The sequence below is a fragment of the Actinia tenebrosa genome, unplaced genomic scaffold (genome assembly GCF_029948245.1).
Source record: "Actinia tenebrosa isolate PJP-AT-01 unplaced genomic scaffold, QUT_ActTen_1.0 PGA_scaffold2__45_contigs__length_23673736, whole genome shotgun sequence".
In the NCBI taxonomy this organism is placed as follows: domain Eukaryota; kingdom Metazoa; phylum Cnidaria; class Anthozoa; order Actiniaria; family Actiniidae; genus Actinia; species Actinia tenebrosa.
Window position 1 is genome coordinate 7,664,664 of NW_028292579.1, and position 26,497 is coordinate 7,691,160.

General features: G+C 40.5%; 5 protein-coding genes and 1 long non-coding RNA gene across 7 annotated transcripts; 2 read left to right on the forward strand and 4 right to left on the reverse strand.

The window, feature by feature from the left end:
- The first annotated feature begins 275 nt into the window (after nt 1-275).
- On the forward strand, nt 276-1,105 carry LOC148909134 (uncharacterized). The gene is made up of 2 exons (XM_089034023.1): nt 276-356; nt 776-1,105. Exons 1-2 carry the CDS (start codon nt 276-278, stop codon nt 1,103-1,105), a joined length of 411 nt encoding a protein of 136 aa, XP_088890149.1.
- A 3,754-nt stretch (nt 1,106-4,859) lies between these two features.
- LOC148909135 (uncharacterized) lies at nt 4,860-8,607 on the reverse strand. Its single transcript, XM_089034024.1, has one exon. It carries the CDS (start codon nt 8,605-8,607, stop codon nt 5,005-5,007), a length of 3,603 nt encoding a protein of 1,200 aa, XP_088890150.1. The 3' UTR covers nt 4,860-5,004.
- Nucleotides 8,608-10,545: 1,938 nt separating this feature from the next.
- On the reverse strand, nt 10,546-11,176 carry LOC148909136 (uncharacterized). The gene has a single exon (XM_089034025.1). It carries the CDS (start codon nt 11,122-11,124, stop codon nt 10,546-10,548), a length of 579 nt encoding a protein of 192 aa, XP_088890151.1. The 5' UTR covers nt 11,125-11,176.
- A 1,208-nt stretch (nt 11,177-12,384) lies between these two features.
- On the reverse strand, nt 12,385-18,251 carry LOC148909137 (uncharacterized). Its single transcript, XM_089034026.1, has 7 exons — nt 18,075-18,251; nt 17,892-17,959; nt 17,152-17,647; nt 16,473-16,647; nt 14,976-15,245; nt 13,158-13,376; nt 12,385-13,085 (listed from the first exon to the last, which is right to left on the reverse strand). The coding sequence occupies exons 1-7, from the start codon at nt 18,234-18,236 to the stop codon at nt 12,403-12,405; spliced, it is 2,073 nt and encodes a 690-aa protein (XP_088890152.1). The 5' UTR covers nt 18,237-18,251; the 3' UTR covers nt 12,385-12,402.
- Nucleotides 18,252-18,645: 394 nt separating this feature from the next.
- LOC148909138 (uncharacterized) lies at nt 18,646-19,778 on the forward strand. Its single transcript, XR_016120440.1, has 3 exons — nt 18,646-18,895; nt 19,289-19,333; nt 19,679-19,778. It is a non-coding gene; the product is annotated as an uncharacterized LOC148909138 (long non-coding RNA).
- A 22-nt stretch (nt 19,779-19,800) lies between these two features.
- LOC148909139 (uncharacterized) lies at nt 19,801-25,250 on the reverse strand. 2 transcript variants are annotated; one of them, XR_016120438.1, is made up of 2 exons: nt 19,954-25,250; nt 19,801-19,845 (listed from the first exon to the last, which is right to left on the reverse strand). XR_016120438.1 is itself a non-coding variant. In XM_089033961.1 (2 exons), exon 2 carries the CDS (start codon nt 24,920-24,922, stop codon nt 20,153-20,155), a length of 4,770 nt encoding a protein of 1,589 aa, XP_088890087.1. In that variant the 5' UTR covers nt 24,923-24,992; nt 25,101-25,250; the 3' UTR covers nt 19,801-20,152. The 2 variants fall into 2 exon arrangements, 1 of the variants encoding a protein (XP_088890087.1); XM_089033961.1 differs by having other exon boundaries at nt 19,801-24,992; nt 25,101-25,250.
- Nucleotides 25,251-26,497: the final 1,247 nt, after the last annotated feature.

The window sequence follows — 26,497 nt, forward strand, 5'->3', positions numbered from 1 at the left end:
CTTTGAATTATCATCCCAAACATCGCTGTTTCGGCTTTAGGTTATAGGGAAACTATCAGGCCACAATTCAAGAAAGAATCTTGTCACGGCGTCAGACCAGTTGGGACCACGTAGGCGCTCACTGCTAGTTGTTGAGATATTTGTGGCAGAAGCTTGTGGTTGAGCCAAGTATTCACTTGGAAACTCCAAGCTGAATGCTGTTGCAGATAGGTTTGGCAATGGTGGTCGGCTGCCATGGAAATGCAATGGGGTATTTGCGCCGAGCTGGGTCGGCAATGGTTAGCAGATCCATTGCTGGTACATGGGAAAGAGAATCGGTCAACGTGGAGCAACTGATTGTGTATCACGCGGAGGTGGTATGACGAAGCGATTTCTAAAAATCAGATAGTCAAATATGTATTATAATCAGCAGTCAGATGTAACAATTTGGGAAGTTGAATATTTACATATATACCTTGGAGTCGACAAACGAGTATTTTCCTCTGGTGCTTTTCAAGTCAGCCTTGATTTAACAGATCAAAAACAGTTTTCCGTGTTTGATACTCTGATCAAAACACGCGGGATGTTGGGAGAACACGAGAGGAGCGTAGGAAACCACGACGCGTAGCGGAGCCACATTTCTGCGCCTTTAACCAAGGTATTCAATCAGTCATATAGATGCGGGCGATTCCCCTCTGCATGGAAGATTGCCAAAGTAAGTCCTGCTTTCAAGGGAGGATCAAAATTTGAACGAGACAACTACAGACCCATATCAGTGCTTCCGTGTGTTTCCAAGATACAAGAATCTCTTGCAAACAAGGCCCTTGTTATATATGCACAAGAATTTGGTCTTATAAAACAACACCAATTCGCTTTTAGGAAGCATTCATCAACAACGGTTGCACTAATTCAAGCTGTAGATTCATGGAAAATGGCTATCGACAAAACAGAGAAAGTAGTATGTGCATTCTTGGACTTGAGGAAAGCCTTCGACATCATTGATCATCAGATCTCGTTACAAAAGCTTACTCGACATGGTGTCACTGACAAGGAATATGAATCGTTTGAAAGCTATCTGTCCGTAAGAACTCAGTTTGTTTCTTGTGGTGGAATTGACTCTGAGTGATTGACAATTACCCATGGAGTGCCGCAAGGATCCGTATTAGGTCCAACTTTGTTCAATATTCACATAGATGACGTCTCTGACGTCTGTAATAGCTGTAATGTTGTATTATACGCCGATGACACAGAGATCCACGCTAGCTCTAAAGATGCTAAAATTGCTGAACTGCGTATCAATGATAATCTTGAAGAAGTTAGTGCTTGGCTCAACACTAATGGTCTCATCAGTAATCATAAGAAGTCTAAAGCAATGCTGATTGGATCAAGACATGCAGTGAAAAATGCTCTGGACCTACAAATTATCTTGAATGGAAAGCTATTGGAACAATGTGAACACTTTAAGTACCTAGGTGTCTATATAGATAACTGCCTCAGTTTGAATAAGCATATTTCATACTTAGCATCTAGAATATATCCTAAGCTGAAGATGTTAAATAGAATTGCACCTTTTTTGAGCCAAAAAGCGCTTTTAACTATCTATAAGCAAACAATATTACCTATTGTAGATTACAGTTGCATTATATGGGGAGATTGTGGAAAGAACAATTCTCAGCGCTTAGAAAGGTTACAAAATCAAACAATGCGTATCATTTTATTTGCAAACCGTAAGACATGTTCTCAAGAGATGCGTAGTAGGCTTTCTCTATTGTCTCTAGGGAGTAGACGTAGATTTTTAAGACTCCAGCTTGCATTTAAGATTGTACATAATATAAATTGCCCACAGCAGTTAGAGGGCTATCTCTTTAAGAGGTCATCCTTTCATAATAGGAACTTTAGAGATTCCACATTATTAGATATCATTGCGACTAAGTCCAAAATGGGTCAAACGACTTTTAAATGTGCTGCTGCTAGGGACTGGAATCTTTTACCAAGGGACATTCGTGAAATACAATCATTATCTAAGTTCAAATCTAATGTTTTTAAATATTTTCTTGAACATGATGAGCATAGCCATTCATGTAGTTTAAGATAAGTATAGTATTTTATTATTTAGTCTAGTTTTATATATATGTGTCTTAGATGTATTTATATTTTTATTTATTTATTCTTTTATATACAGATTTTTTAGATATTGTATTGTAGTTTAGACTTTAGATTTTATTATTATATATTTATTATGCTGATCACCAGTTAATACCAGCTAATCTTTTTAGATAGCTGATTGGTCTTATCAGTTGAAATAAAGTTTCTTTTTTTTTTCTTTTTTTTTAGGTCAACATATCATTATTTGTTTTAATATTCAGTATTTTTGCTATTTGTGGAGAGTTTATGAAGTTTTCAGAAAAGTTTTCTTCTCTCACAAGCTCCAAAAGCATGGTAGCCGAGCTTTTTGCAAATTCAAAAAGGATTAATTTTTCAAATTTCATATTTTTGAACAATTAGAATAATGGAAGTAGCCTGCAAAAGTCTGAAGCCTTTCCCAAAAAGCCGGCAAGCTTCAAAATTTTTCAACAAATAATATTTTGAACCCTGAAATCTCATACAAAATATTAAAAATCATGAACTTGCCATCATGAAGCCTTTCTTGTATGTACTGTACAGTTGAGAGACAAATGCATCGTTTGCAACAACAAAGTGCCAATCTTCTGCACATCGGGATTTAAGCAAAAGATAAATTTGGCACTAACTTTGTCGTTGTCTTTCTGTTTTGGCCACTGGTAGTAGTAGTTTGTTGACTGCTTCAACAAGGTAAGGAATGTCACTACCTTCTTCAGGGCTTGGAATAGAAATTACCTTTCCAACATAGTATGCATCATCATATGCCACAGCAACCCACTGGTTGACTTGCAAGCTTTTTCCATCATGGGCCTGCAGATGAAACATAAGATTATGTTTTAGGGAAAGAGATAATTCAAAAATTAAACGAGACTTACCTGTAAGTTGAAGTTTGATTGGAATTCTATCTGTCACCAGGCGCTGAGGGATAAAGTGAGATAGCATTGTGCCTGCGCAAAGTCAGTTTTTAAAGGACTTACCATGTGTGCAGTGGAAAACTACTGTCAGTAATTTATTACATGGGATGGGATATAAGGGCGGGCACGTAATCCCTCAGCGCCTGGTGACAGATAGAATTCCAATCAAACTTCAACTTACAGGTAATTCTCGTTTAATTTTTGAATTCTATTCTGTCACCGCACTGAGGGCTCACGTGAGACTTCAAAGCCCAATGCACACACGAACACAACATGTTAATAAACAACATGGTTTATTGACTAACTGATGTCAAATAGTCCAGTAGCTTAATGCTTAAATCGTGACCGAGGTGACTAAAGCACCAAATTTGGCACAGAACTTCGTTTTGATGTAACAAACGATTTCAGAAGGGGTGCCCAGTGAAACGAGGTCGGGGGGTCTGATTTCACTCCAAAAGGGGGAGGGGTGGGGTATTTCTTTTAAACTCGCTATATAAAGTAAATTGAATATATTAAATTCTTTGAAATAGTAATTTAAGCACTCAACTCGTGTACAGATCTTCGTTTTGATCTAAGAAACGATTTACAAAGGACTGATTAGTTATATGAGGTCGGGGGGGGGGGGGGGGGGCTGATTTCACTCCAAAAGTTTGAGGGTATTTCCTAAAACTGTCTATATAAAGTAGTAAAAATATAAATAAAAGCCATACGGTAATGATAAAGTTGATGAATAGCTCCTCATTAAAATAAACAATTTAAAAGGGATATCCATTGGTTTTGGGATGGGAGTGGAGGGGAATGTTTTTTAGAGGGGAGGGTATGAGACATTTTCTTCTTGAAATATACCTTTTCAATCTACTAATTAAGATATCTTTTCAACGCAAGATAGTTTTGGGTCTTACATATCACTCAATGTTATTTGCTGTGAAGCATTCGGGACATGCTGCATGGCTGGAGGGATATGATCTGGACCTGTTAGATCGAGAAGGAAAGCTTACCTCATCATATTACAGGTTAGCTAGTATTGGTGCACCCAGCGGAGCAATAACAAAGCTCTGTGCACGAGAGATTCGACTTCACACATTTGCATCGGTTACTGCAGCCTTTTTTGCATCCACATCTCAGCAGCTCGGCGCAGGCTTTTGACGCATCGGGCAGTGCACTCCAAACAGGATCCCAAGTCTTCTTCATGGTCCACCCCCAGCCTTCTGGCGGGGGAATGTTCTGCTGGGCCTCCATACAAGTTGTCCAAATCCCTCCCTGGTAAATAGCTCTTCGTGTGTGCTGTAACAACGCTTCCTTAATATGATTAAAAGTCAAATTAATTATTTAAGACCAAGTGATGTATTTCTCAAAAACTAATGCAGCTAGTCAGTTACGAGCAGCAAAACCTCTTGTACTTGTCTTCTTACCTGTGTTGGTGGAATATGTTCCAAGTTTCGGTTTTGCTTGGTGAACAGGTGACGCCGTGATTCATTGACACAACTGGTTGAGCTTGATTTGTCATACATGACCACAGTGAGACGTTCAAGAGTCTTGAAATGGGGTGACATTATGTCGATGGCATCAAATGGATTCTCCTTAATATGAATGAATGCATCGGTTGCTTCTTCATATGATTTCCAAGCCCCCCAAGCAGTCTGCTTCCCCCTACCAGAAAACGATGAAGTCGTATCACAGCCTGTAAAGGCATGGAAGAGTGGTAGGGCATTAGCCTTTCTCTCACCAAGCTTCTCGCAGATAGCATTAATATGGTAGCACCGATAGTACTTTCCCATGCCAAAGCCAACCCAAATATCAAGAGGGCCATAACTTCTCATCAACTGATAAAAATGTCCAGCAATGATTACGATAACATCAGTATCGACTGTGCGAACAAAAATGGATTTCTCGCCGTTTCTTAGGGCGTCCAGGATGTGTACAACTATCCTCGTGTCAGCTTCTTCCTGGTCACACACCTGCATGACACTCTCCCCACCTGACGTGACATTCACTCCTGAGGTGATATAGATCTTCTTGCCTTCATATGGGCAAACAAAGCTTCCAACTCGCTCTGACAAAAGTGCAAAGAGTTCTTCCTTATTTGTCGAATCAAGAAGAAAGTTTTTCCAGTCTCGAGGAAGTTGGTATTCCCTCCAACTTTCTTTCTTCTGCCTTGACCTCGTTTCTCTCGTGTGGCCTCTTTTAAACTATCAGAACGGTACTCATCCCAAACGACATCAACTCGCTTTGACGAATGAAGCTCCCGAGTTAAGAAAGGTAAAAATACTCTTTCGACATACTGTGAAAACGTAGACGCCGGCCCAGGTAGCAATGCATGGACAAGAGCAGCACCATCAAAGATTTTTGTATCATAACTGGCTGGCGGGTCTTGCTGTGATGGTACTTCAAGGCATTTTAGAAGATCTGACTTCTTGCCGAAGCGCATTTTACCAAACTGAGACAATGATGGTGGATATGGCTGGTTCTCGTGTTTGAAGAAATCTTCAAGGTCTCCATCCCGGTTCTGACTGGCAATATATAGTCGACTGAACAAGCTACAATCGCTTTTAAGTACAGACAATTCCTTCGATGTTTTGGAGGAGGTTTTTGGTTTCTGGCGCTTGAACAAAGGTAAGGAATTCTTCTTGATCGGGTCGTTTATAGACACCTTCTTCTCTACGATCACATTGTGGACATAATCCTTGTATTTCGCGGATCCGATATCTTCGATTGTGCGCACAGTTATCGCAACAGATTCGTTTGCACAGTCGCGAGAGTCTAAAGCGATAAGTTCAGGAGAATCATCGATGAAGGGATTACCCATTTCAGAGATAGTGGCAGAGAGGTTTTTCACTTGCTTTTGAAAAAGTTTCTGCGAGGAGAGGCCTTTATCATGATGGGCGTAGCTACTTTCTTCTTCATTATCATCGTAATAAGGCAGGTCTACTTCAAACTCCTTGAGAAGTCTAGCCAGCTCAGGACCTGAAACCATCCATCTGGCAAAGGCTCCAGGGTTTTCTGTCAACCCAACGGCTCCCCCAGAACCCTTAACAAGAGCATTATTTTGCTCGTGTGCTTGGTCAACTGTAATGGAAGAGAACTTCTTCGCAGTTTTCTGGATAACCCAAAACTGTGACAGCTGCTGCTTGATTTCATCTGGCAATAACTTCATATCTTGAATGAAGACGGGCACCCATCGGGAATAGTTCACATGGTCTAACGCAAAAAACCACGGGGTTAATGCCTCCAGTACTTCTACAAAAAGATCAAACTTCCTTTCGCGGTGAGCTTTTATAAACACCAGGATCTTGATTTCCAGTTGCATTATAATATCCCAGAACTGAAAGGTAGGACTCTTCGTCATCATATTGGACCTCCATGACGCAAATGAATCTTCATCATCAAAATCTTCTGCTGATCGAAATGCATCTCTCTGCAGCTTGAAAAGAGCAACCACTGTGACCTGATGAGCATGTCTCGTTCGTGCTAGGTGAGACACTTTTAAGAAGGATTCTGACGTTCCAGACGACGCAACTCCGGCTTCTGTTAGCGCACTGGTCCAACCAGACCCATCGAGTAGATCGCCGCATAGGGCCCACAGAGCCATTTCAATGTGAAGGCCGCCTAGCATTGTTACATACATATTTTCGCCATATCTGTCCGGCCATTGCCACTGAATATACTTTGAAATGGCGTAAAGTAGTTGATCAATTGTCAGTACAGGAACCTGGTCTGGATTAAGAAACGATGTTGTGTTACGCAAGAGATCCATACCATGCTTTATCATTGATACCGATGCGGCTTTTTCATTGAACATTGGTAGAAGACTAGATATAGCAGGGTGTTCTTTGCTTGACTCTATTAGCGCAGCGTGATAGCCTGACCATGATACAAAGCTACCCTTGACAAGATTGCTTTCTAAGAGAGAAATACTTTGTTCAATCCAGCACTTTTCTTGTTGAACTTCACCAATGAGGTTTCCATTGGTTTCATGTGGATTGTTATTTCTGGTGTTAAGAGTAATTTTGGAAGTATGGATATTAACTGCTGGCACCGTCGCATAGTTGTCAGGAAGTGTAAAATCTTTTTCAAGATCTTCTTCTGACAGAGATACTGCAGGTCTCGATATCCCTGGTTTACCCTCAGTTGGAAATTGAAACACGCTTAAAGCAGTGCCATGAAAAGAACCTTGCGATGTGGTCGAAGAAGGGTTGTGATCGATATTGTCAAGTGCCCCAACTGTGTAAAGTCCATGACGTAGATTTGAGGGGCAAACAATGTTTTCAGCTCTAAACTGTCTACAAACTGATGATGCTAATCCATTTATAATCTCTGTAACCCTGTCGTAGGAAACACTTAGGCCTAATTGGTACAGGCTATCAACCAGCATTCTACTTCTGGTAAGAGTATGAATATTCAAACCCACATATATAGGGAGTGGCGGTTCTCGTGATCTGGAATGGCGTTTCTTTTTACTTGCTTGAGAGGCGCCTTTCTTGGAATTAAAAATTATCATCTGCGCAATTGTTAGACATGCTTGTGAAACATCTGAGGGTTGATCTTGGATGTTAGGCCCATTTAAGAGCAGGGATACAAAATATAACAAGTTGGGTGGTACGCTGTCAAATTGACATCCTTGCGTGAAGGTCCCTGAGAACTGAAAACCATCATTTTCAAACATTTCTCTTCTGATTAGTTTTGCCACACTCGTGAAATCCAGGGCCTCTGACTGAAAGTCTCGTGATTCTAGCTCCCTTTTCAAAAGTGATTTTAGAGCGTCACTGAAAATTAAGATAACATTTCTACCATCTGACTGCTCCTTGAGATCTTCACAAAAGTGTCCAAGAATTTGATTCTTCAGACGGGTCTTGTTTACAGTCTTGACGATGTCGAATGCCTGCAGACGCTTAACATAGAGCTGATGGAGGTCAGAAAGCTTAAAGATACGAACGCCATTTTCTGCTGAATATTCCATATATGATATCAGTTCCGAGAAGGCTCGTGCTTCAGCAATTAATTCGCTTTCACCAGAGGAATTTTCAGCAGTACCCTTTTGCAGCAGCGACCTGTATCGGTTCTTGAAAGACCTCATGCAATTTCGGTGATATTTCGCTTCGCTTGCAATCATATCTGTGCCAGCCAATTTGGATAACAGCTCGACGTCCTCAAGCTCTGTGGCCATCATTTTCACTGTCTCATCTACTGTAAAAGTCGTCACTTGATGGAGGTCTTCATTTCCATCTCCACAGAAGATACAGACATCCTTGTCACAAGCATGACGTTTTGACGCTCTTCTGTCAGTTTCGGCGCCACCATCGTCACTTTTTCTTTTCTGTGCTGACAAAGCTTTATCCAGCTTTGTTTTTGAAAACTTTAAATGACATGATTTGTGCCAACTGGCTTTGTTGTTAATAAGGCATTGGGCATTCTCATCATCGTCTTTGAATGCCAATTTTATGGGTAAGGAATTGGCTTCTCTAAACTGAGATACGGTATGCAGAAATGTTTCATATGCATTCAAAGCAGTGCCATCATGAAAGCTATTAAGAGGGCATCGTAGTGGCTCTGAAGGCCGTTTTTCTTGACATATGCAACACAATGACCAGTCCATACAGGCATGAATTGCTGGATAAAATATCAATAAATTATAATAATTCTGCTGGTTTGTCAGCATTAACTTGGAACTATTCATTTAGAGTGATTACACTAAGCTATTACACACTAATAATCAATTATTATTTAAGAGGTTAAGTGCAATCACTCTACCTTATTTAACTAGGCAAATGCAATCAGGTGCAAAAAAATATTTTCAAGTTCGTCTGCTAAAAGTAGTCTGACCAAAAAAATAATGTCAAATTCTTAAACGAGTCAACCAAAAATTATGTATCTTACCTTAGAAGTAAATAAGAGATTGTTTAATGAAAATAATGCTAACACGAGCAATTTTTCAAGGTTAATTTTGAAACTTTACAGTCTGTGTAGTGACGATCACGATCAGTTAAAAAGACAAAATGGCCGCCTTAGTTTGTGATTTGTAGAGAAACTCTGCTGACCAGTTTACTGCAGCTTCACACTATTTGATGAAAAATACTCATAACTTTAATTTGCAGTATAATTTTTAAAACTTTTTTTCCAAGAAAACATTTAATAGCTTGATGTATTCTAAGAGAAATTACTGTAAAAATAAATATTCTTTAGCAGTACTTATACGAAACCCTTCCTGAAGAAACTCTCCCACCCCTTCCCCCAAAAAGCCATTACCCCTTCCCTCCCATCCCCAAACCACTGGATATCCCTTTTAAATTGTTTATTTTAATGAGGAAGACTATTCATCAACTTTATCATTACCGTATGGCTTTTATTTATATATTTACTACTTTATATAGCGAGTTTAAGAGAAATACCCCACCCCTCCCCCTTTTGGAGTGAAATCAGACCCCCCGACCTCGTTTCACTGGGCACCCCTTCTGAAATCGTTTGTTACATCAAAACGAAGTTCTTTGCCAAGTTTGGTGCTTTAGTCACCTCGGTCACGATTTTAGCATTTTTTGGGCCTAAGCAACTGGACTAAAAATCTTATTAGCAAAACTGTTGTCTACTTCTCCCTGAATTAGTTTATCATAAAACTTAGCAAATGTGTTTGCTGAACTCCACCCAGCTGTGAACAATATCTGATCTAATGGCACAGAACATGCACTAGCTTTAGAGGTAGCCGCTGACCTTGTACTATGTGGTTTAAATGTATCTGTATTAATTCCCGAACTGTTCATGACTACTTTAATCCATCGACTGATCGTGCTTCTGGATACTGGGTGGAATGGTTTCAAATAACTGATAAAAAGTTGCTTGTGGTCTCCACGCAATGACTCTGTGTGTGCTAGATAATTCAAGACACAAAACAAGGAACTTGCTTGTTTAGTCTTGAGGCAAATAAATCAATAGAAGGCTCTCCCCATATTTTGGTTATTTGTTGAAAAATGTTTGGGGACAGCATCCACTCCTTGTTATCATTAAATACTCTAGACTCTTTGTCTGTATGTATATTGTCTTTCCCTGGAATATGGGCACATGACAACCAAATTTGCCTTTTCATGCAAAACAGCCAAATGGCTTTTGTAACACCATTACAATCCATGGAGTGTGTCCCCCCCATTGCGTTAATATAGTTAACAGTAGTGGTATTATCAGAATAAATGCGAATATGTGTTGAGTGTAGATTACTACAAAAAGATTTCAAACCATAGAGTACAGCTGTTAACTCGAGGCAATTAATGTGTTTGTTTGACTCACTCTCATTCCACCTGCCTCCTGTTCTGTTAGAACCCATTACTGCACCCCACCCTAAGTTGGATGCATCAGTGTACATGATGTTGTTTCTGGAGTCGCTGGAGTAACAACGTGGCCTCGTAGACGTAGAGGAGCCCGCAGTAGTGGTTGTAACTTTCTTACCAACACGATTCACTTCGGTCAGGTCTTTTACCTACTTTGCTAAATCATCTCCAAATAGCTGGTCGGTTATATTGAGAGATGAATTAGCTGAACAGAGATGTTAATAATCATTGTGTAGGTTGTTTATTATGCTCGCGAGTTCAGTGTCCACATCAGGACCTGTTTCCTCTTTCGGAAGTTCTTGTTTGAGGCTATTAAGCACTTCACTCTTTTCCTCATTAGAGGCTGGTTTGTTTTTGGTGGATCTACCGATTAAATTACCCAAAGACGTATCAGCGTCCATACTAGTATCGTCGCTGACCTTTTCACAGCGCTTCTTCGCGGGGGGTTCCTCGTCCTCGTCTGTAATGTTTGGATCTTCTGGCTCCTTATTATCGTCGTAGACGACTTCTAGCTCTCCTCTCAGTGTCTGAAAAGCCTCCGAAATGGCATTAGCCATTTTCGTGGAAAGCTGAGCAAACCCTTCATGCATTACATCTAAGAGGAGCTGTTTTTCTGAGTTGTCAACAGGATTTGTATGGACACCAATTTTGGCGCCATTTTCCTTCTCCACTACCTGGACTTCGATATGCTCTTTAGCCGGGGAGTCCTCTTCGATTCTCTGCTTCCTTTTCTTCGTAGAAACCTCTTTGCTCCGCTTTTGGTCATTAGGGTCAATTTTTGTGCTGTTATCGGGCATTTTGAGAGGCAAATTATTCCCCCTCAAAAAACTCCTAACTGATCGCTTGTGGAGGCGGCAATACACTGACTTCGGGCAGGCGCAATGCTATCTCACGTGAGCCCTCAGTGCGGTGACAGAATAGAATTACTATGTGTTATTAGGATCCAGTGGAATTACTTATAGCTGTTATTTAGTTACCTTAACTGCATGATCAACCATTTGTTTATGTTCTGAAAGGATATAAGAAGCAAACTTAAAATTAAAGACCCATAATAGAAAATTACATGAAGTATCATCAGCTCCAAAATTATGATCTGTCTGGGTTTTTTTTTTTGCTCGATCGAAAAGTCATTCCTATGACGAGTCGATTGTAGCAAAATTCAATACTCATATATATATGTTCAATTCAATGTCTATATGCACTCAATTCAATGTCTCGATTACTACTCATACAATTCCATCCAAGTATATGCATTCAATTCAATCTAAATGTATATTCAAATTCAATCCAAGCATATACATTCAATTCAATCTAAATATATATTCAAATTCAATCCAAGCATATACATTCAATATCAATGCGCCAAAATATATTCAATATCGATCCGACTTGATTCAATTTAATCCACCAAAATACAGAATTCAAATGGCTTTGCCTCAGCGACACGCACTTTCTTCTTGGAATTTCCTGTGGCCCTTAATCGCTGGTTCTGATTAAGTCTTCTAAAGAGTCCACCTTTAAGGGCTTTGCTCTATCATTGATCTCGCACGTCGAACGGTGTTGGACTGTTGAGATACCTGAAGCAGAATTCCTGTTACTTCCACCTGATCCTGAAGAAGAACTACCTGCTACTAACATATCTGATGCTTTTTTGTTAAAAGGATTGCGGCTTTTTCAATTTTTTTCTCCATGTTTTGTAATATTAGGTAAAAGAACAAGACAGCTTGAACTGAACTACAAGCTTTAATCAAGATGGCAGATTGCCTGCCCATGGATACCGCTGCAAAACGTCTGCGCATGCGCGAGTTTATATATTTCAAAATGGCGGATGGCGTGCTTCGAATAGGATGCGATCGTTGGAAGAATGGCCAAGAAAAACTCACACCGTGTAAATTTTTCATCGAATTCAATTCAATGGATTGAACCTAACTCTGTGTGAGAGTTTTATTTGTTTGATCATTAGATTTACCGTTCTGAAAGTATTTTTCGAACTCGATGATGTTCGTAAACCTTCGTAAACAGTGTTCTCTGGTCCATACTATTAGACAAAGGAGGCAAAAGTCAAAGAGAAAACGTTAAAGTTGGGGCAAATTATCCACAGGTGCCATTCCAACCATTGCTCCAAATACTTGCCCATAATAGTGTGGATGACTGTCCAAAAAATACACGTTGTTGTTTTGACCAACGAAACACACGGTCATCCCGTTCGCTATGATCAACGCTGCCAAGTTTCGTTCTCTAACTAGCCGTTGTAGATAGAAGGCAAGGGAACTCTGAGGTACTTGAGGATCCACAGAAGTAATAGAAAGATCCAAGGATTCCTCCAATGTCACAGTGACAGGGGCAATTACAGCTGTTAGATGGTGATTTGCTTCAGCTACACTGAAGAATGGATTGCCTAGGGATTGCGTTACATTGTCATATCCCTGGTTCCCTCGAGCAATGGCAGACAACAACAATGATAACCATGTTTGATTCAGATTGGAATTACAAGTCAATTGGAGAGTAGCATAATGTAGTGAGCTAGTGTGTTCCTTTGCCATTAACAAGGAGATGAAAGTACAGGCATTAGAACCATTCCTTCCAAACTGAGTTGCTTGAGACAGCTGTGGTGGTAGAAACCAGAATTTGGAGGTACCAAGCGATGATTTAGCAATCTGAATATTAACTGCAACTGGATGATGCACAGACTGGGATGTTTGCTGGGAGCTTGCACTGACATTAATTTGTGGTTGCAAAACTGTCAAGGTGTCTAATTCTTGGTCAATGTATGATTCTCAAGCTCTTGAAGAATACTATTCAGGATCCACTGTTTGGTTGATGTGGATACTATCGTCATCACTGCCATCACCAAAATCATCATCATCTGAATGGTCTTGGGAAGTTGTGTTTGAACTGGACGTTGGTTTAAGGAGGCTTTCATTAAAGGAAGTTGCTAAGTTATTTATTTTAACATCAAGATTTTTAGTGCAGATGGGACATTTCTTTGCAACCAAGTTGAGACATGTTCTGTGGATGGTGTGGAAACATGGAAGTCTTACAGCATGAGCTGTTGAGTCAGTAACATTGCATTCAGTATAGTCACAGACTTTGGTTGCATCTGGGAATGTTGCTGGGGCAGACTTGCAGTGAGTGTAAGCAAATGGGAGAGCCTTTGCGTCGACAGTTGAGTCAAACGTATACATACATACATACATACATACATATTTTATTGTACCAAAAAGTAAAATAGAACTAATACAATGTGTATATAACGAATTATAAGGTACAGGCTATCTGCAATAACCATGAGGCTAACCTAGGCAGACAGCTTGACATGAAAAATAATTGCAAATTTGGTACAGGAAGAGAATGAGTAAAATTATATAGTGCAAGAAAAAAAGAAAAAAAAATTACTTAAAAAAAAAACAACTAAATATAAGTTAATAATCAATACTGACAAATACAATAAGAAAAAAAAAAAAAAAAAAGGAAATTAGACAAATAGGAAATGGATCAGTTCATTTTAGATTGTTACAATAAATAGAAAAAAGAAAATTTTTAGTAATTAACAAAAATTTTGATCTATTAAGATTATCATTTCATAAGTTGGTATAGATAACACTTTTTTATTTTATTTTATTTTTTTAATTAGAAGAAGAATAAGCCTGCAGTAATTTTTCTTTTAAGGATTTCTTGAACCTATCTTTGCTATATGGTTTTAAGCACTCCTCAACAGAATTCCAAACTTTAGCGCCAGCATATTTTATATTAAATTTTCCATAATTGGTTCTAATTTTTGGTAGGGAAAAAGAAGTTTTAGAAGCAAATCTTGTATTGTAAGAATGTTTCATGCTTACCGAGTGAAAAAATGACTTAAAGTAAATAGGTAAATTTCCAGAATAAAAATCATGCATAAAAACAGCAGTATGAAAGTAGACCAAGTCACAAAGCTTGAGAATTTTTAAATTAATGAAAATAGGATGAGTATGGGCATTGTAGTCAGCAAAGGTCATTAGACGTAGAACTTTCTTTAGGAGAATAAACAAAGGATCAAGTGTTGTGTTATAACTGTGTCCCCACACTACAATACCATAGGTTAAATAAGGATATATTAAAGAATAATATATGTTAATTAGAATATCCAAATTGACATAATGGCGAGCCTTGGCTATTATTCCAATGCTGCGTTTTATTTTATTTGAAATAAATGAAATATGTGATTTCCAAGTAAGGTGGCTATCAATCATGACACCTAAATATTTAATTTGATACTCCCGCTGAAGAGGTTGATTATCTATCTGAAGCTGAACATCATATAACAATTTCTTTTGAGCTGGATGAAAAATAATAAAATTTGATTTTTCAATATTCAAGGAAAGTTTATTAGCACAAAGCCAGGTGTGCACATCAGATAATTGATTATTAATGATCAATTCTAGAGATTTTAAACTCTTATTAGCATAAAAAAGATTGCTGTCATCAGCAAATAAATGAAAAGAGAATTTATTGGATGATTTAGAGAAATCATTTATATACAAGAGAAAAAGAATGGGTCCAAGAACTGAACCTTGAGGAACACCACAAGATATAGGTAAAATTTCGGAACAGGTGCTTCCAAGAGAAGTAAATTGTCGTCTATTATGGAGGTATGATTCAAACCATTTACCTGCTAACCCACGTATTCCATAATAATCTAGTTTTTGGAGTAAAAGTTGATGATTAACAGTATCAAAAGCTTTGCTAAGGTCAAGAAAAATTCCACAAGAATAGATGTTGTCTTCAATAGCATTTTGTATATTATCTGTTATGGAAAGAACAGCCTGTAAAGTGGAATGCTTTGGTCGAAAACCAAATTGCTTATGAGATAAAACAGCTTCTTTATTGACAAAGTTAATAAGTCTGTCAAACATAAGTTTTTCAAGAATTCTATTGAAAACTGAAAGAAGGGAAATAGGACGGTAGTTATTAACATTGACTTGAGAACCCTTTTTAAACACAGGAATGACCCTAGCTAATTTGAAACTTTCAGGAACAATTCCAGAAGAAAAAGAGTTATCAAAAATACGTTTAAGAGGTTTTGAGATAAGATGTTTAATAGATTTTAAAACTGCAACAAGTATACTGAAGGGCCCAGTGCTCTTTAAAGGGTTCAGTTTATCTATTTCATCCTCTATTTCTTTAAGTGTAACAGGAGTTAGAAAAATGCTGTTAAGTGACTTTTGAGGCAAATAACTCAATGGAGATACATTGCTTTTTGGGACTGAACTAGCAAGATTCGTACCAATATTAGTAAAAAATTCATTAAAATGATTTGCTATACTCTTACAATCAGTTAACTCAACATTATTAGATGTTAGTAATTTAGAAGGCAGATTAGATAATCCATGTTTAAAACCAATAATATCTTTAATTCCTTTCCAAACGTTCTTAATATTAGTTCTATTGGATATAAAATAGTTATTATAATATCGAGTTTTTGATAATTTTATAAGGTGATTAAGCTTATTTCTGTATATTTTGAATTTATCAAAATAATACAAAGATTTGGTTTTAATATATTTCTTATACAGTTTATTTTTAATTTTAATTGATACTTCAATTCCTTTAGTTATCCATGGTTTACATAATTGCCTTACATCATTTTTACTAAGTTCCCTAATAGGAATATGCTTATTAACTACATTAGACAGTTTGGAATAAAAAATATCAAATAGCATAGAAGCATTAATGGTATGTTCAAATTCTTCAGTCCAATCAATAGCCTTAATTTCATCTAATAAATCAGCTTCATTAAATTTAGAGTAGTCTCTTCTAGATATTTTAATATTTTTTGGAAGAGCTGATAATTTATTTATAATTAGAAAATTTGGAAGATGGTCAGTTAAATCATAAACAATATTACCACTAACAGTATAGTGTGTTAATGAATTGAAGAATATATGATCTATTAGAGAAGCAGAATGATCGGTAATGCGAGTAGGTTGAAGTATATGAGGATTAAATGAATATGATTGAAGAGTGTTAAGGTAATTTTCAGTATCTGAATGGGAAGAGGATTTTAATAGATCAATGTTAAAATCCCCCATGATTACACAAAATTTGTTTTCTCTATTAATTTTATCAAGTGAACTTTCAAGATAATTAAAAAATACATCAAAGTTACTATGAGGATGCCTATAGATAACCCCACACACAATATTATGATGTAGATCACTTTCTACTTCAATCCATAGAGACTCAAATTCAGATTTAATAGAGCAAGAAAGATCACTTCTAAGGGAAGAAGATAATTTGTCAGAAACATAGAAAGCTGCACCACCTGCATGAGATAAGGTGGGCTGAGAAAAGAATTTATAACCATTAATAAAGTTATTAAATGGAATTCCAGGTGTGCTTTTAAGTCTGGTTTCAGTAAGACCAATAACAGAAAAATTATGATTTAGTTCCGAAAGCATATGTATAAAATTGTCAATGTTGGCATTTAGACTTCTGATGTTGGAGTGCAAAACCGAAAAACATTTACCAGAAATGCTACTTTCAATTTCGGGGTTTTCTGAAAAATCTTGGGTAGAATAATACTTAAAATTAGATTGAGTTGGAAGGTGAGAGTCAGGATCTAAATTATTCAAATCGTATATATCATTAAATGAACTCAAGTGTTGTAATAAATCAGTTGAATGACACATAGAAAGTTGAACATCTAAGATTACTTAGCTTCATTCGTATAAGTTATCAATGTCTAGATCATTGGAGATCGTGACCACAGGACTAGATCCATCCTTCCTCAGCGATATTCTACCATTATTAGTCCATATATATTTATACTTTAGTTCTCTTCTTGCCTTGAGACATCGGTTGAATAGCATTTGGTTATGACGCGTCAGGCTTTCTGCAAGGTATATTTTCTGTGTTGGAAACCTTACAAGACCAATATCTCGGGTCGACTTGTCACGTAGATATTTTCTAGCTTGGTATAATTCATCACGAAGTTCGCGTCGTACGAATTTAACTATGATTGCAGGATCATAGTTCTTGTTTTTCTGTCCAGCTAAACGGTGGCTCACAGAAATATCATCTACTTCAATATTAACATCCACAAGATCACCAATTTTACGGACAATTTCGCTAGTGTCTTCATCGTCACTGACAGGAATCCCTCGAATTTCCAGGCAGTCCCGTCTTGAGTACTGACCAAGATTATTGCATTCCTCCTTAATTTGACTTAGTTCGTTTGATAGACGATGAAGTTGAGTGGATAAACAAGTATTTTCCATCTTGATTTGATGATTTTCAAGCTCGATCTTCTTCATTTTGGTATCAAACTCATCGTATTTCTTGCTTAGAAAATCAAGTGATCGTTCAAATTCTTCTAACTTTGAGACTTTCGCTTTAAGTTCGCGAAGGTCGCTAATTATTGGGCTTAATTTCTCATCAAGTAACTTAGAAAATGTGTTTATAGATTCTTGATCCATCAGAAAAGTAGTTAAACAAAAAAAAGCTAAAGAAAATATCAAATTTAGAAAACCAAAACACTAAATTTGAAGAGCGCGGGAATCGACATCCTCCTTCCTCGACCGCTGACCAGTTATGAAGATGGTACATGCATTTCTTGTCATTTGTTTTGCCACTGCTATTTTGATTTTGCTGCACCTGCACCTACGTTTTGATAGTTAAGATTCTCAAGTCTCGATTTTTTTAATTTATATTTATAACTTACTATATATATAGGGGTTAAAAATGTTTTAAACTCATTAGGTAAACATACCTGTTTTGATTTACCCAAGTTTTTTCCAACTGACTTAATAGTTGAAAGGAGAACCTCTGCAGATTTTCCAGCCACAATACTCATATCTTTTTCAGAACACCCTCTTTTATAAGGTTTCACAAAACTGTTTTGGAAGTTCTGTTCCGACTTTGAAGCTGCCATTGCTGTTTCTTTTGATCTTATTTGCTTTGCATCATCGTATACCTGCACTCGGTCTCTCAGCATACTGTGCCATATCTCAACCTTTTTTTCAGTAATAAAAGTCGTCCAAAATTGTTTCATCTTGTAGTAGCTTAGAAAATAATTTTTATGGTACCATAAATCACTTAGCATTGATATTGTTGATCGATTGTAATGTTTTCTTCTCCAGATTATGAACAAAACCATTTGCCGCAACATTGTCTCAGTGTATTCTTCAAGATCTCCTGACCTAAAAATTAAGGAATAATGGAAAAATCCAAGTGGAATAACTTCTTCAAGTATATGAAGTAGACAAAAATATTCAATATCTTTGCAAAATTCGAATTTCTGAAGTACTTTTGATCTAATTTTTAACCATCCCAGAAAGACAGCATTAAAATATTGATGTGAAAAGGTTTGGGCTTGTTTGGTAAAACTGATCCAAATATCTTGTGGTATACATTTCCCAACATGAAGTGATACATCTTGATTATGTCTTCTTGAAGATTAAGAAAGACATGAAATGGGCCTTGCTCTGGGATTATTGAAAGAATACTTGGATTATTCGATTGAGCTATCAGCTTCTTTTGATACAACCATGTTGGCCAGTGTCCAGGAGCCGGCAGTACATATTGCTGAAGGTAGTTATGAAGATGAGGGCATTGACCAAATATATGATGAATGGCTGCTTCATAGTCCTCCATACTTTTCAGAGATTGTTCGAACTCATCTATAAGTATTGTCGTACTCAGAGTGGACAGTTCACTATGTGAAAGCTCAGAATATACCCTAGTAAAATGGAAAATATTACTGTGAATTAAAAATGGCTGATGACGAATGTCTATATTATTCTAATTTATGCTATATATTTTACCTTAATTCTCTTATTTGCTGCTGGCTGCTTTTAGGACTGATTGAAAGTCCTGATGGCATTCTTGCAATAAATGTTTGGTGTCTATCTTTATTAAAGGCATTGAGCAATTCCTTTATATTTGCTACAATTATGCCTCCCCGGCAATTTTTTTCTGTTCCAGACACTTTTACTTGGACACTGCTGTGTTGGCTTCCTCTTTTTAAAGGTAGGTGTACAGCTGGTATATTTCTATGGATGTCCAATAGGCTGCTTGCCATATGTGTGGCAACAGATAGCTTAAGCTCTGATGGAAGCCTGATGGTTAAAGTGTCATGGAAATCATCTAGAAGATTCACCATGAGAAATTGTCCCTGTTAGACAAGACAAAAAATATATGATATTCAAATAAAGCTGACTTGCACTTGATGCTTGATTAAATGAGCATCAACTTTTCCTTTCCCTTAGCAGTTCAAGATATTAGGGATTCCACTGCACACTTCTATATTATGTTTTTTTTGTTGTTGTTGTTTTATTTTGTTTTTGATTTTTTCCTTTCTTAATTATTTTTCAGAAAAAAAGTACCTTGATAGCAGCCATTATATGTTGTTGCAGCACTCCTGGGTAGGTGTGGATTAGCTGCTGCTTATGTTGATCAACATTCCTTGGACTGGTGCTAAATGAAGAAAGAGATGCTTCTCGATGTCTGATAGTATTTTATTCTACAACGATGATAGAGTCCTAAGATACAAATATATAAAATCTAAGCTAAATAATAGCACTTAAAGTAAATCATGTATAGATAAATGTGAAGTAAACGATTACACATATAATAAATGGAAAACTTACATAAATAAAGATATACTGGTGCTGAATAGTCTTGTATTATAGTTCTGTCCTAAAACGTAATCTTAACGTAAACAAGATGGCCGCTCCTACTGAGCCGGTCAGCGGTATCTAACTCGTGTCCAGGCCCTAGTGGCCAGTAGAGAACTCTTCATCCCCCCCAGTCCTGGAATCTCTGACTGGGCAGTCAGAATTACTGGACTCAGTTTCTAACCCAGGTGCCTGTCTCGGGTTCATAGCGCCGTGGTGTCCTTCTGTCACGTGTAGGGCGTATGTATGGAGGTGCCTGGGTCAACGGGTTTTCTGGGGGACTGACGTCTGGTTGTGGTCCCTCGGTGGCTGGTGGTTGGGGGAGTGTGGGGACGATGGGTTGAGGAACGTTTGGGGATGTGGCACATGGTTCATCTTGTGGTAGCTCACAGGTCTCTTCAAGTGGTCCCTTGTCTGTGGGTATCAGTATGTGCTCCTGCTCCTGGCTTCTTCCTAGGGACGGCGGCGGGGATACTGTCTGCTGCGGGACTGTCGGGTGGACTGGTGTGTAAGCTCTCAGGAATCGACGATTGCGCAGTGTCAGCCGTCCCGATCCATCTACTTTCACTCTGTATTGGTCGTTCTTCAGGGATTCAACTACAAGGCCAGATCGGTCCCACTTAGTTGGGTTTGGGCCATGCTGGTTTTGAAGGAAGACTCTGTCGCCAGGGGTTAGTGGGCGAAGTGGTCTCGAGTGGATTCTCAAGGACTCGGTTGTGCGGGACATCCTTGTGCGCAGGGCTTCTTCCTTCGCTATCCAAGCCTGACGCCATAGTGGTCGGACGTTGGGGTTTGAGAACTTTTCTAGTCGACTTACAAAGGTAAGTGAGTCTCGTAGTGGCCGACCAAAGATTATTTGTGCGGGTGATAAGTTGCAGTCGCGGTCGGGCGTGTTTCGCAGCTGTAGGATTGCACGCAAGAAGCGGTCTTGGTCGAGGTTCCCGGTTGGACCAGTGTTGGACATTAAAAGTCTCTTTGCTGCCTTAACAGCAACCTCCGCTCTCCCATTGGACTGGGGGAAGCTTACTGAGGACACGCGGTGTCGCACGTTCCAGGAGCGGAGGAAGTTTTGAGTGTTACCTGCTGTGAACTCTGGGCCACCATCACTCCCAAGTTCCTCTGGGACGCCGAACGTAGCGAAGAATCTGCGTAAATGATGGACCAGGCCTGCTGATCCTCCTAGATCGGTGCCAGCTGTTGAGCGTAGAACCTCTACCCAACCTGAGAGGCGGTCTCCGACGACAAGGTAGTGGCAACCCCCGTGGTCGAAGAAGTCTGCAAAGATCGCTTCGAAGGGGGTGGATGGTGGTGGCGAAGGTAGAGGGGGTGTGGCCGCTTGTGACGGGGCATTGCGGTTGCAGTCGGCACATCTTTCTCTGGTGTCCTGAATGTCCTTTGATAGCCCAGGCCAGTAGACGATGGCACGGGCACGCTGTTCCATCGTGGAGGCCCCTTGGTGGGCAGCGTGGAGGTGCTGGAGGATCCCTTGGCGTAGGGAGGAGGGAACAATGACGCGGTCGTTGTACAGCAGGACACCTTCTTGGATATAGATGGATTCGCTGATTGGGGAGAGATTGGTTAAGGTAGGGTCTTTGCTGTCTATATTGCCGTTTTGCTCGAGGAGACGGAGAGCGTGGCAGAGGGATTCATCTTTAGCTGTTTCCTGTGCTAGGAGGGACCACGATATTGCACTGAGGCCTTGAGCGTCTTCGCGGATTGTAGACATCAGCGCTGATTCTGCTAGGTCAGGTTCGCTTGGTTTACCGAGTGAGTAGTGGTTCTCGGAGCTCGATGGTGAGGGGTGTCTTGAAGTGGCGTCAGCGGCGTGGTTGGTTTTCCCGGGTCTGTGGACAATCTCGAAGCGCCACGGTAGGGTGCGCTGCTTTAGTCGGAACAGGCGGGAGTTCGATATTTCGTCTAGTGTGCGGTCACCGAAGATTTTTACTAGTGGCTTATGGTCGGTTACTATCACAAGGTTGTCACATCCTTGCGTAAAATATCGTGTTTGTTCGAGGCCCCAAGCGACAGCAAGTGCCTCACCTTCGACGGCTGCGTAACGCTGCTCTGCTGATGAAAGGAATCTTGAACCTGCTAGCGTGATTTTCCATCCCCCTGGGCAGCAGTCTGGTATACCGGAGGGGCAGTTGCAATGTTGCTGAAGCAGGAAGTAACCGATCCCGCGGTTGGACCAATCAGGCCGTAGGCAGGTGCGCCGTTGCATGTCAAAGATTTCAACACCTTCCCGGATGGCTTCTACGATGACTTCTTTGGACTGTTGGAATGCTGCCTCCAGGTCTTGGGACCATGTGAACTTACATCGAGGGCTGAGAAAAGGTTTGAATACGGCCATTGTGTCTCGCAACTGTGCGTAGTTCGCCACCTGGTTGACGAGGCCAAACCAGCTCCTGATGTCTGTCGTTGATTCTGGGGAGGGGAAGTCGCGGATGGCATCCAGGTACTTGGGGAGCGGTTCGATTGTTGCGTCCGATATCTGGAATCCCGCAAAGCTGACACTTTTCCCTGCAAATTGAAACTTATCTGGGTTGAGGACGATGCCGGACTGGCCGACTCTGGTCAGGAAGTCAATCGTTCTCCACCAATGTTGTTCCAGATCGGTGTCGTGGTGTATGGTGTCATCTACGCAACGTTCCTTTCGTTCAAACTCCGAGAGGATGGCACTGAAACGGCGATTGTATCCGTCTCCTGAGGACAGGAAGCCTTGCGGCGCCCTGGTGTATCGCCAGCGTCCAAATGGTGTGATAAACGTGGTGAAATGGCGATCTGATTCTCGCAGTGGGACGCTGTGATAACCGTTCCAGGCATCCGTGACCGTCTTCCACGTGTTCTTGGGGATGCGTCGCGCCAGGTGGAAGGGTGACTCAGTGGCGAAGGTTTCGCGTTGGCAGAACTTGTTAAGGGGTGATAGGTCCACAGTCCTGCGGGGTGAACCGTCGTGCTTCCGAGTGACCACCATGCGGTGGCACCAGGTCACCGGTTCCCCATACGGCACTCGCTCGACAACACCGAGTGCCTCGTCGCGGAGGAGGTCCTCGTAGACTTTCTGCTGCCAATGGACAGGTATGCTGGCTGGTTTGTGACATGCCTTTGGTGTGGCCTCTGGATCCACATGTATCTCAACTGGAGGTCCTGCCATGCAGGGCAATGCTCGATGAGGGCAAGTGTTGAAGGTTGAAGATGCGTATTGTTCGAGGAGCCAGGCTTTCATTCTTTCATTGTTTTCCGGGGTGCACGGAAATGGTAGCTCGTTGGGGCGTTGTGGTGGGGCTGTGCGCAGAGGGCATGAACACGTTGTGTCGTTGGCGTTAGGTGGCGTAGTACAGCCATCGTTGATAAACCTACTGGCGTTGATGGATGAGGGTTGTTGTGGTTTATGGACGCTGTCGTGGACGTGTATGCCGTTGAGGGGTGTCTTTGTGTTCTCTCTGGTAGGGAAGTGCTCGCCCAGTAGGTCGAGGTTGAGCAGTGACTCGTAGGACAGGTACATGTCTCGCACGGAGCTGCTTACATACACCATCGAGCGGCAGGTTGTTTTGGCACCGTCTCGTGAGGCTGCTGTTAGTGTGGCAAAGAACGCACCCTCAATGGCGATAGGGGAGCGGTTGGCGGCTGAGAGGCCAAGACTGACTGGTCGCAAGTCATCACGGGAAAATCCACAGGCAGTGAACTCCTCTAGGGACCAGAGGTCTGATTGTGCGCCAGTATCTGCGATTGCAGATATTTTTGCCTCCTTGTTAAAGCAGTGGTTGTGAGATCGGTTGTTTGGTCCGTCAACGGTGATGGTGACGGACACTCTGGGGTGTTCTCTGAAACGAGCTCTTCTCCATTCGCCCTTGGAGAATATGTGATGCTCTAGTCTCGTAGATGGGGGCCTATGGATTGTACTATGTGTTATGGTCAGGTCCCGTTTATAGCGTTGAGAGTGCTGTCTTCTTCGGCGCCGATGACTGTTGTGGGTGCTGTGTACGCTGACTGTTGTGATTTGGGCGATAGGCTCAGATTCTAGTGCCTGGATGTTGGCGGGTTTTTGGCGTTGCTTTCGTCTTCGGGCCCTGTAGCAGTTTATGCACACTTGATGGGGCTTGGTGTTCCATCCTCGCGCTCCTTCTGTAAAGGTTTTGAAGGGACTCTTACAGTCGGGGCAAGTTGCCTCTTTGGCTTGATCTGGATGTGATGGGGCCGCAGAGGGTTGTGTTCTTCGTTGTTGCTGGAATGATGACATGCCAGAGAGGGTTGATGGTGGGAGTGCATTTCGGGCCATTTCTTTGTTTTCCACCAAGGCAATAACGTCGTTCACCGCTTTCTGCAGGATGTCTTTGGTCCCGAGTACCTCGCGACGTATGTCGGGGTCGTAAATGCCGTTGAGTAGGACGTCTCGGAGGATGTGGTCTGTATAGTTAACGGTTTTGCCGCACTCGCACCGTGTGCTGTAGGCACAGGTTTCGGCCTTTCCTCGCGCCCGAGCTGTGAAGGCACGGAATGCCTCGTCGCGTTCCTGATGTAATTGCAGCAACTCGGTGCGTATAACGCACGTGGCAACCGGGATGACGGCCAGTGAGCGCATAGCAGAGAGAAGATTTCCGAGGGATTCCGATGTTGCCTTGTGGTTGGCCTTTAGGATGCTATCTCCCAATGCAGGTCCAGCACACTGAAAGAGCTGAGATGGGGCTGAAGCATCGTCTATGCCAGAGCCAGAGCGAAATACTTCCCAACGGCGGACGAATACGTTCCATTCCTCTATTGAAATGCCGATGTCTACTTTCGGCCGATCTAGTTTCGGTCCTCTTGACGCTGGGGCCTGGAGCGTTGTGGCAGTGTCTCTGTGTGCTAGCCCATGGTTATTTAGTAGTGCAACGGCGACGGCGTCTGTGACATCCTGTGTCTTAAAGGTGCAGCTAGGAACAGAACATTCAACTACAACCATGACTCTATCATGAAGAAAGAGATGCTTCTCGATGTCTGATAGTATTTTATTCTACAACGATGATAGAGTCCTAAGATACAAATATATAAAATCTAAGCTAAATAATAGCACTTAAAGTAAATCATGTATAGATAAATGTGAAGTAAACGATTACACATATAATAAATGGAAAACTTACATAAATAAAGATATACTGGTGCTGAATAGTCTTGTATTATAGTTCTGTCCTAAAACGTAATCTTAACGTAAACAAGATGGCCGCTCCTACTGAGCCGGTCAGCGGTATCTAACTCGTGTCCAGGCCCTAGTGGCCAGTAGAGAACTCTTCACTAAAGCCAATGACCCTTCCAGCATTTATGGCAGAACGTGAGGCTCCATGCTCTTGGAGAAAAAGGCCTTCATCTTTCTGGAGTGAGCAAGTTTTTTGTGATCTATTGATTCAGAAACAAAAGAAACAGTGTTGCTGAAGTAATAGTTAAAATTAAATTCCAAAAAAGGGAAAGTATTATTATCCTTAGATACATATCACAGATATCTAGCTTAAAGCACCATTCCTCAGTTACACAGCTTATCATATGATATTATGAAACCTCTACCTGAAATAGGCAAGTGTGTGCAACAAAACAACAGTTCTTTGTTCTTGGACAGCAGTATATTCCTCACTGAGGCGGGCATCTTCCCTGGATATAGATTTTAAGACCAGATCATACAACCCAGGTGCATTATAAAATGTATAATATAAAACATTTTCCATTTAGGATTAATTACTGCTTGACGTTCGTACTTATTTTAGAAGGTTGAAAAATGCTAAGCAAATCAGAAACATGCACTTTATGAAAAACTTGCACCTTGACCTTTGACTGTAAACAAAGAACCGAAACGTTCAGGAGAAATTAGAATTTTAAACGATAACAAAAATACCAAAGCTACAGTTTTTCTTAGGGAAAAGGTAAACAAAAACTTTACACATGTGTCTGCTGCTACAAACTGACAAAAATGTTAAAGAGAGAGACTGCAATTCAATTCCAAAAGCTTCAAAGAATGAGAAAGAGTAGAGTTGTTTTGTTTTACTTCTTTTGCTCGCGCTGCCGATGCGTATAGCTGGTGGTTTTTAAAGTCTTCGTCTGCTGTTTGTTTGCATAAATTGCACCAATGAGTTCCTGGACAATACCCTTGTATGCTTGATCCAACATCATCAAATACAGCGTAAAATCTTTGTGGTATTTTGTTCGCATTTAGTCTTGAGTGCTTGAAATAGTCTTGTTTTGGACAAGCACATTGTAGGTTTTCCCTCCGTGCGACATCCCAATGATACCGACAAAGCCGGGAATTTATCGGCAACCGTGTTACCCTACTTATCTCCGAATTCACTGTGTACATTCTGCCTTGGCAAGCCCTTCCTGTTCTTGTTTTTTCAGCCCTCATGCATATACCAGTCTTGTTTGAACCATGTATTAAGACTACCACTCGTAAAAACAACAACACGAAAGTAGCGATAGCAGTACTCGACGGCACGCGACCCACTTTACCCTTCATTTTCACCTTTGGTGCAAACGTAAAATTATGTGGTACAAA